General features: G+C 33.7%; 1 protein-coding gene across 4 annotated transcripts in view; it reads left to right on the top strand.

The window, feature by feature from the left end:
• The window catches only part of SLC12A2 (solute carrier family 12 member 2), a 106,458-nt gene that overhangs the window by 63,500 nt on the left and 32,037 nt on the right, over nucleotides 1-10,921 (top strand). For 2 of the 4 annotated variants that reach the window (XM_017877582.1, XM_017877581.1), the window contains exons 12-16: nucleotides 920-937; nucleotides 2,564-2,669; nucleotides 3,776-3,877; nucleotides 5,067-5,222; nucleotides 6,486-6,585. In XM_017877582.1, the coding sequence (XP_017733071.1) occupies nucleotides 920-937; nucleotides 2,564-2,669; nucleotides 3,776-3,877; nucleotides 5,067-5,222; nucleotides 6,486-6,585 (482 nt within the window). Of the gene's footprint in view, nucleotides 1-919; nucleotides 1,044-2,563; nucleotides 2,670-3,775; nucleotides 3,878-5,066; nucleotides 5,223-6,485; nucleotides 6,586-10,921 lie in introns of all 4 variants that reach the window. The other 2 variants (XM_017877584.1, XM_017877583.1) reach the window with 1 other exon arrangement.

Below are 10,921 nucleotides of genomic sequence, written 5' to 3'. Positions count from 1 at the left end.
TATATATATGATATATATATGCACATAAAGACATACATAATTTTACGTGTATGAATGAACGTGAATATGTTTGTTTATATAAACGTTTGTGCATTTGCCTGCTGTCAAGGTATAGTCTGGGTTGTCTTTTTAGAAGTGCTGGATGTTTGCTTTTTTGACATATTTAGCATACATTTTCAAGATGTCTAAGGATAGGAATGCAGTCTAAGACTGCAAATAGGAAGTAGCAAAATATCTTTGTTCTAGTCAGTATGATGTCAACCTAAATATTTTATTTTACAAATATTTAAGTACCAAACATGTGCTACACATTGTGTTCATTACTTGAGGGTATAATGATGTATAGGATAGACATTATCTCCTTTTAGTGAGCATTAAACAGCTGAATACTGATGGGAAGTACTTTTTATTGCTAAATCAAATAAATGAATGTTGATTCTGCAGTCTTGTTCTTAATGCTGTATTTATAGCCAATGAGTATACTAAAGGTAGAAAATATCATTTAAGACAGTGTTCAGCAATGTTTTAAGAAAAGTAGTTAAGTTTTATAGTCAGGATTTTTATCTGCTTTAAGATTTCGGCTTGTTTTTCTTAAAATAGGTCACAACTATATCATATTTATCAAGCTTCCAACTTTGTTTTTACTTGTATGCCTGCTTCTCTGATTTCTTCTTCATAAAATTTAATTTCAACATGGGGATAGGGTAAGGCAGATAGAAATTTTGACTACCATCCTTCTGATGTTTGAAATGTTTGAATTTCCTTTACATTTTGTAGGTGAAGCAGTATGTGGGACAGGATAAAAGAGATGACCAAGAATTAGAAACTTGAGTCTCAATCCTGATTAACCTATTAGAACTATCAGCAAATCTATATATCTAATTTTAATATATTTAATTTTAATGTTTTCTTTCATTAGGCTTTATGTAAGGACAACATCTACCCAGCTTTCCAGATGTTTGCTAAAGGTTATGGGAAAAATAACGAACCTCTTCGTGGCTACATCTTAACATTCTTAATTGCACTTGGATTTATCTTAATTGGTTAGTTATATAAATGGTGTGTTATTGTAGATTTTGGTGCATCTGTATTCTAGACATTGAATTATTATTAACAATGTTATCTTGGTATACTAAGTCTCTTTGTAATCAAAGAAAGTTTATAAAGTACTGTAACTAATAGCACCCAGTACATATTTGCTGAAATTATTGCCATTACCTAGTTCTCATTAGAGCTAAAGGGAATTCCTAGGTTATTTTCCTAAAACAAACGTGACAATGGCATAAGGAAAAGGATTCCAGTGTCCCCTGTGACATTGGTGCCTTTGGTGATCTATTTTTTTGGCACTCTGCCTCTGATCACAAGTGAGCTCTGTTGGGTCTTCCACTGCTAAAGACAACATTGGACCTTTTAAGGTTTAAAGAATTTTGTCTAACCTCTGAGACTAGTTGACATTAAAAGGCTGATGTACCACCAAGTGTTGTGGGACTATGTGGAAACTAACTCCCATCTGATGCCATTAGATGTGTATTTGGTGTAGCCACTTTTGGAGAACAAATGGGCAATATCTCGTAAAGTTTTCTGTGATCAGCAGTTTTCCTTCTAGGTGTGTGCCCTGTAGAAACTTGTATATATACTTAAAGAGCCATATACAATAATGTTTCTAGTATTATTCATTATAGTGAAAATGAAAGCAACCTAGATCAATAGAAGAAAATATGCAGCAGTTAAAGGAATAAACTTGGTTTTCATATTTCAATGTGGATGAATTTCAAAATAAATGTAAAAGATCAAATTTCAGAATGATACATATGGTATGCTATTTACATAACTTTTAAAACACGCAGAACAGTACTATATGATGCATATAGACTATATATATCATAAAACTATATATGACTGGACAGAATATACCAAGTTTGGAGAAGTGTGAGATAAAGTATAAAGGGGATTCAATAGTTTGCATAGGATTGGATTCCTGAAAAGTAAAGTCTATGAGGCATATATGGCAAAATCTAAATGTTTATGAAATCTGGATGGTAGTTATGGGGTGCTGTGTTGTTAACTAAAGATTTGAAATACTTCATAATTTTAAAAGTTAAATGTCTAATACGTCAATAAATCTCACACGTTTGTTTTGCAGCTGAACTGAATGTTATTGCTCCCATTATCTCAAACTTCTTCCTTGCATCATATGCATTGATCAATTTTCAGTATTCCATGCATCACTTGCAAAATCTCCAGGTAATTTTACATTTTAAAAAAGTTTATAAATATTATTTTGATTTCAAAGAAAATAAAAGTATTGCCACATTTTAAAAGATATTATATGTGGGATTAGTTCATTAATGCCAAGTCTGCCTTTATAGTTACTTCAAATTAAGTCTTCAAAGATCTCTTTATCAGTAAGTTTACTGATAATATTGTTTGTCTTCAAAGCGTTTGGTAGCATTAATCTCTAATTCTGATAACAATGTGAAAAATTGTTACTTTTTAAAAAACTAGTTTTTCAATTTTTAGCTGATTTCTATTTTAGTTCTAAGAACATAATTATGATGTANACATCTACCCAGCTTTCCAGATGTTTGCTAAAGGTTATGGGAAAAATAACGAACCTCTTCGTGGCTACATCTTAACATTCTTAATTGCACTTGGATTTATCTTAATTGGTTAGTTATATAAATGGTGTGTTATTGTAGATTTTTGGTGCATCTGTATTCTAGACATTGAATTATTATTAACAATGTTATCTTGGTATACTAAGTCTCTTTGTAATCAAAGAAAGTTTATAAAGTACTGTAACTAATAGCACCCAGTACATATTTGCTGAAATTATTGCCATTACCTAGTTCTCATTAGAGCTAAAGGGAATTCCTAGGTTATTTTTCCTAAAACAAACGTGACAATGGCATAAGGAAAAGGATTCCAGTGTCCCCTGTGACATTGGTGCCTTTGGTGATCTATTTTTTTGGCACTCTGCCTCTGATCACAAGTGAGCTCTGTTGGGTCTTCCACTGCTAAAGACAACATTGGACCTTTTAAGGTTTAAAGAATTTTGTCTAACCTCTGAGACTAGTTGACATTAAAAGGCTGATGTACCACCAAGTGTTGTGGGACTATGTGGAAACTAACTCCCATCTGATGCCATTAGATGTGTATTTGGTGTAGCCACTTTTGGAGAACAAATGGGCAATATCTCGTAAAGTTTTCTGTGATCAGCAGTTTTCCTTCTAGGTGTGTGCCCTGTAGAAACTTGTATATATACTTAAAGAGCCATATACAATAATGTTTCTAGTATTATTCATTATAGTGAAAAATGAAAGCAACCTAGATCAATAGAAGAAAAATATGCAGCAGTTAAAGGAATAAACTTGGTTTTCATATTTCAATGTGGATGAATTTCAAAAATAAATGTAAAAGATCAAATTTCAGAATGATACATATGGTATGCTATTTACATAACTTTTAAAACACGCAGAACAGTACTATATGATGCATATAGACTATATATATCATAAAACTATATATGACTGGACAGAATATACCAAGTTTGGAGAAGTGTGAGATAAAGTATAAAGGGGATTCAATAGTTTGCATAGGATTGGATTCCTGAAAAGTAAAGTCTATGAGGCATATATGGCAAAATCTAAATGTTTATGAAATCTGGATGGTAGTTATGGGGTGCTGTGTTGTTAACTAAAGATTTGAAATACTTCATAATTTTAAAAAGTTAAATGTCTAATACGTCAATAAATCTCACACGTTTGTTTTGCAGCTGAACTGAATGTTATTGCTCCCATTATCTCAAACTTCTTCCTTGCATCATATGCATTGATCAATTTTTCAGTATTCCATGCATCACTTGCAAAATCTCCAGGTAATTTTACATTTTTAAAAAAGTTTATAAATATTATTTTTGATTTCAAAGAAAATAAAAGTATTGCCACATTTTAAAAGATATTATATGTGGGATTAGTTCATTAATGCCAAGTCTGCCTTTATAGTTACTTCAAATTAAGTCTTCAAAGATCTCTTTATCAGTAAGTTTACTGATAATATTGTTTGTCTTCAAAGCGTTTGGTAGCATTAATCTCTAATTCTGATAACAATGTGAAAAATTGTTACTTTTTAAAAAACTAGTTTTTCAATTTTTAGCTGATTTCTATTTTAGTTCTAAGAACATAATTATGATGTAGGTTACCTGTAAGAAAATGGTTTTAATATAGTGAATTCTGTAAAATTCTGACATAAGGGGTCTCTGTCAACTGTAAATATATGAGACTTTTCTTATAAACTGTGACTACCATTGCAAATTAGGAAAGGAACTGAAGGAACAAAAGCATTGTTCCTTTTAAAGATTTGAAAGTCTGAGAACAGGGAAGATAAAGTATGAGAACTTTGGACACAAACATTCTAGCATCACGTTTTTACTTTAAATATATAAATTTTATTGAAATGATCTTTTAAAATAATTTTGCCTGTGGAACTACTTACCAATGAAAATTTAAAAACATGGTCTTCAACATTTTTTAAAGTGGGCTTCCTTCATAAATACTTCACTAAATGGAAAGGTATGTGTTTCTGTAGTCAGCTCTTAGTTCTAGCATGTTGATTATGTTTTTAATGATTTTTATGAACATTTTGTTTGAAATGTCTTATATATTCATTAGACTATGGATATGAGTCATCCTAGAACCAGAAAATAAAGCCTAGTTACTACTAAGGATTCAATTTGAAACCTTTTTTTTCTTTTAAACCTTCTGTAGTTTTAACATTCACCTAAGGTAGGTTGATTTACTCTTTTAATGAAGAGTTTATTGAATACAGAACTAGTAGGATACAGTAATGTGGAAATAGATACTGCCCTTTCATAGTCATCAAGAATTGTCAAATTCAATTGTGATCAATAATAGTCTTTGACTTCACTTTTCAGTATTAGACTTATACTTAATGCTTAGAGTCCTCTCAGCGTGGCAGCCCTAAAGAATGTTATTTTTTGAATACATATGTACCATTATGTAAAGCAGATGAAGTATTTGCGTGACTTATTTATTTGTTATTGTTAGGATGGCGTCCTGCATTCAAATACTACAACATGTGGATATCACTTCTTGGAGCAATTCTTTGTTGCATAGTGATGTTTGTCATTAACTGGTGGGCTGCACTGCTAACATATGTGATAGTCCTTGGGCTGTATATTTATGTTACCTACAAAAAACCAGGTTAGTAGCCTTTTTTGTTTGTATCCCAAGCTAGAAAACATCTAGAAGTTATTTTTCATTTTAAGCATCATCTTTTGTATATTTGAAAGCTACTTTGTATAAAACCTAAAATACGTTATTTCCAAACTCTTAAAAGTTTTATTTTTTTCAAATACATGTAGTTTTAATAAAACAGGTACTTCGAGATTTTTTATTCTTATGGTTTCCATTCTTACTCATAAATTAAATTGATCCTATTTGTAGAAAAATAATAAATGCATATAATTAACATTTTGCTGCACTCACTATATTTTAAAATTATCTTTTGAAAGGATCCAGTTACAGTACTGTAGTAGCTATATAGCCTAATAAGCTAAGCTATTTATATATATAACCTACTGTGGTCTTAGAACTGTATTGAATAACATGGAGTTAACAAAATATTGGAAGACATAGTGTCTTTCCCACTAGGATACTGTGTAGCAGGAGAAATTGGACAAACTTGTTTTAACTGGGCAATGATTAGTGATTTCCTAGTATGTCATATTGATAACAGCTAAATGTATCTCCATGTAAGATGATGATGCTAGAGTATGTTAGGATTGGTCCCAGTATTGAGCATTATAACCTGTGACACAAGAAAGACCTGATGAGAAAGTCTTCATTTGGGCTTAATAGAATAGATTGGGAAGAGATTACAAGAGTAGTTTCAGTAAGAATACATTTTGTAATCCAGATATAAAATGATGAGCTTTTAGATTAAAATGGTAGCTCCAGAAATGAAATAAACCATTTTAGAAGAAATTATTTCTCTAACATACCTATGAAGTCTATAAATTAACAAATGTCTAAAATCATTTGAAGTTCAAGTTGTTTATTCAATAAGAAATAAAATTTTCCTGTTCAAATAACCCAGACAGTTAAGTACTATAAACAAGTATTTCTTAACAATTAGAAATTTGCTCATTTCCCTTTAGACCTTTGGCTATACAAACAATAATTGTAACATACTTATTTGTGAAACTCTTTTAGAGTTGTATGCACAGCATGTCTGCAGCCCTATCTCAGTCTTTTCTAAATTATACTTTTTCTTTAAATGAATTATAGTTCAGATTATCAGTCTTAATATCTTGCTGTATATGTGAACTATTGAAAGTACAATAGTGTATTTCAGCAATTGACTTTTTAAATGTGAAAGCATGTTTAATTCTCTGTGCCTCAGATTCGCTATTGATTGGTTGTTATTACTGATGTTAATGCTGCATGAACATTATCTTTCCACAGATGTGAATTGGGGATCCTCTACACAAGCCCTGACTTACCTGAATGCACTGCAGCATTCAATTCGTCTTACTGGAGTGGAAGACCACGTGAAAAACTTTAGGTATGTGATAAAGAAGGAAACATGGAAGCATTTTCTTTTGCTGGCCAGTCAGTTCTTATTTTCAGTGACATTTTCATGTGCATTTCACATTTTTAATTGGACTTGGGCAGTTTAATTATTCAAGAACAAAATTGTACAAAGAGAAAAATTAACATCTACCTTAAAAAATGTTATGAGGGTTTTGGAGTTTTCTCACTTGAAGACTTTTAAATGATGCTTATCATCAAGTCAAAGTTTTATTTTCTCCATGGCCATTAAAGTGATGTAACTGTATGAGATTCATAAAGATTTTTTGACATGCCTTATTTTGTACATTACCAACACACTAAAATTGTTAGTTGTGTCTTATCAATGATTAACTGGAAGCAACTTATAGTGACAAAGAATCAGTGCTTACACTAAAGAGCATTTATTACTATTTTCCTCAATAAATGACTTTAAGAATATATTACCTTTTTGGATGGGCACGGTGGCTCATGCCTGTAATCCTAGCACTTGGGGAGACTGAGGCTGGGGGATCACTTGAGGTCAAGAGTTCGAGACTAGCCTGGCCAACATGGTGAAACCCTGTCTCTACTAAAAATACAAAAATTAACCAGGCATGGTGGCGCATGCCTGTAGTCCCAGCTACTTGGGAGGCTGAGGCAAGAGTATGTCTTGAACCCAGGAGGCAGAAGTTGCAGTGAGCCAAGATCATGCCACTGCACTCCAGCCTGGGCGACAGAGTGAGACTCCGTCTCAAAAAAAAAACAAAAAAAGAATATATTATCTTTCTAATAGTTTATTAACCCTCAGTATAAACTTTCTTTAGTCATGAGTAATCCCTCCTTATTGGCTTCTGCATGATAAACACAAATCTTTCCTATATTTAAAGAAACGCTGAAACATAGATAAGTGTCAAAAGAATTGCTCTACCCAGTCTCCTTCCCAGTCAAAGTAATTGTTTATTTTTTTGTTACTTTTCGAATTCCCCTCTTCCTTTTGCTAGAATAAAAGTTCTCAGAGACCACACGCATGTCTTCAGCTTTAGTGTAGACAGAAATGGAGAAGAAGGAATGAGAGCCCTGGGAGGAAAACTTTTCACTTCAGCATATTTTGGATAGTGATGTCAAAGATAACAGAAAATAGAAATTATTCTTTTATGTAAAAGTTGTATCCTAGAACTGAGAGTATGACCAAGAGTCTATGTTTATTTGCCATTAATTTAAAAAACCAACAAACAAAAAAACCTGTTGCTTTGGCTCATTGTAGTAAAGGCAACATTAAAAAAAAATTATTTTTGGGCATGGTGGCTCATGCCTGCAGTCCCATCACTTGGGGAGCCTGAGGCAGAAGGATCACTTGAGCTTAGGAGTTGGAGACCAGCAGTTTCAGACCAGGCTAGGCAACATAGTGAGATCTTGTCTTTACCAAAAATTTTAAAAATAGCCAAGTATGATGGTGCATACCTGTGGTCGGGAGACTGAGGCTGGAGGATCGCTTGAGTCTAGAAGTGTCTAGGCTATAGTAAGCCATGATTGCACCACTACATGCTAGCCTGGGCAATAGCGAGACCCTGTCTAAAAAAAAAAAAATAGCCCAATTTGGCTTTTTAATTTTTACGAGAATTATACATGAATATTGTGTAAAGAGGAAAAGCTAGTCTGCAAGGTTTGTCATGAAAATCATTAGTTGCCTGCTGCTCATATCCCTCTTTGTCTCACAACTACAGGTAACCATATTATTTACTTCATAAATATCATGCTTGTGTTGCTGCACAGTAGTCCCGTTACCCACAGGGGTTATGTTCCGGGACCCTCAGTGGATAGCTGGAACTGCAGAGAGTACTCAACTTCATTGTCATGGGTCAGAACACCTTTTTGTGGTTGTTGTTCATGTCTCCTATCCACAAAGTTAGTGCCTTTTCCATCTTAACTAAGCCCTTATTGCACATTACAGCTGCAACTCTTACAGTTTGAAGTACAGAAGCAAAACTAGCATGAATTTCTTTTTCCTTCCTTATAATTTCGCAGTTAGAAGATTGATTTTCTTTCTGTAGATTTTAGTAACCTCTGCATATGATTTTTTTTCTTTCCTTACTAAGAACTTTCACCTTTTCCCTTAAAGGAGGCATTTTACAGTTTTTCTTGGCATATTCAAATTGCCAGCATCACTACTCTTGTGCTTTGAGGGCATCATGAAGTAAAATAAGAGTTGCCTGAACACAGGCACTGCGATATGCAACAGTTGATCTGATAACCAGTACAGATATTGGGCAGGTAGTATCTGTAGCATGGAGACGCTGGATAAAGGGAGAATTTATGTCCCAGGCCAGATGGAGCCGGATGTTGAGAAATTTCACCACACTACTCAGAATGATGTATAATTTAAAACTTAAGAATTGTGTATTTATGGAATGTTCTATATTCTGAAACAATGGAAAACAAAGCTGCAGATAAGGGGGGAACTGCTGTACTTTTTGATTTTTAATTTTGGGTACTATCGACTGATGTCTTTCATCTGTACATGCCTACCACATGCATGCATCCTTACCTTTATACCCCATCCTCCCAGTATGTTTTATATCATGATTTTGATTATATCAATCATATTTGATATTTCTATTTTTAAGACTTTTAAACCTGCTGTAACAGCTGAGCCATGTAGTAAATTAAATTACTGTTTTTTCTTTGCTACATAGCTTTTTTGTTTCCCCAAAAGTAATAATTTTTCTTCTTACTTAACTATATTCATCACCATCTTAACCTTCACCAAACTTGCTGAACGATTTTTGTTGTCTTCACCTTGTAGTTTCTTACTGTTTACTGTTTCTTTAATTTTTGGGATTTAGCCTTGTCTGAAATGAAGTATCTCTAATACTTGGCCAGGGAAGTTCGGCATTGGTGAGTGGAGCTTGTCAGTTGAAATCCTTAATGTGGATTAATGTGGCTTTGCTGGAAAGAAAGGCTTTCTTTTTGATCTGATTAGATTTTCCAGAAAAGATTCTTTTAATCTTCTGCTTGTAGGTAGAGCGTTCTGGGAGCCAAGTGGAGAAAGGAGCTTAAAGGTTTCAGGGTTCAGTATACACATGTTCTTTAAACTCTCCTATTAAAAGTAGCTTACTTCTGCCCCCAGCTGTTGCTGGTGACTCCCAGACCAGGGGCTCTCTCCAGCAAATAAGCCCCAGCTTAGTAGGGTTGGGAAGGGACAGGGACAGTGACCTATCACAGTGATGGAAATGATTTAGATCCATCTAGTTACTTCTTGTGTAAACTTTTACTTTCTTTAACACACTGTTCTGCCATGTCCAGAGGGACCTACTGTTCCTAACTCCTAGGCATTTTGGTGATTTTTAGATGTAAAATCTGGTAGTTTCATAGCTTTCTCATGTGCTTTTCAGATTTCATTTTTTCCTGATTTGTCAAATCCGTTACTTTTCTTCCAGTTGCTTTCTAGCTTTCAATATTTCAATGCACTTGTGCTCTAGATATTTTTGTGGTTTGTGACTTTAAAAAAATCTCTATGTCATGGAGAGCTTTGAGAAAGGAGATAAAATCAAGGCAGATGTGCACTCTGCTGCTGTTACTCAAAATCATCCCTAATAAACTTTGTACTGTACCATTTTTGGTATGATAAAACTGTAGCAAATTATATCTTTGTGGTTTATTATTTAGTGGAGGTAGGGGCTACAAGTTCATTTCTCACAATAACGGATTCTATTCGTTAGGGTATGGGTTAAACTACTGTAACAAAAAGACTGAAAAATACAGTGGTTCAAACAAGAGACGCATTGGTGTCACATGGTTGTCCAGAAGTAGAGAGATGGTTCGTGGCAGGTAAGCAGATTTGCTGTACTTTGGTCACTCAGGACCCACATTCCTTATCAGTCTGTCATTCCCTAGCTGTTTTTGTTCATGTGGTCAGAGTCATCACCGCATCCATAGTCTAGCTTTCTGGAAAGGGGGAAGAATGTATGGAGGCAGCATAGCTTCCTTTTTTAAAGGACATGCCCTGGAAATAGGAACATACTTACAGGCTATAAGTTAGTCATTGGGCCACATGTAGCTTCTAGGAAGACTAGGAAATATGCTGTCTGGCTAAGGAGTTATGTAACTTGCTAAAGCTCAGAAAGCCTGGAGCATGATTTCATGTTTGATTGCCTCAAAGCAACTCTCCCAGACAGAATTGCTTTACCAGCTCATTTGCTAAAATTCTAAGTAAGATGGTATTTTTTGAAAAGTTGTTATTTAGGTTTTCATGCTTATTTTAAGGACTCCTCTAAAAGTTAATGTTTAAGTCAGAAATTGTAGTCTGCAGTTCACTTTCTGTTATAGTTTATTTTGATTATATAAATCCT

Source organism: Rhinopithecus bieti, unplaced genomic scaffold (assembly GCF_001698545.2).
Source record: "Rhinopithecus bieti isolate Rb0 unplaced genomic scaffold, ASM169854v2 scaffold_10351, whole genome shotgun sequence".
Taxonomy (NCBI): domain Eukaryota; kingdom Metazoa; phylum Chordata; class Mammalia; order Primates; family Cercopithecidae; genus Rhinopithecus; species Rhinopithecus bieti.
The sequence above is the reverse complement of the archived record's forward strand: the minus strand, read 5'-3'. Positions and strand labels throughout refer to the sequence as shown.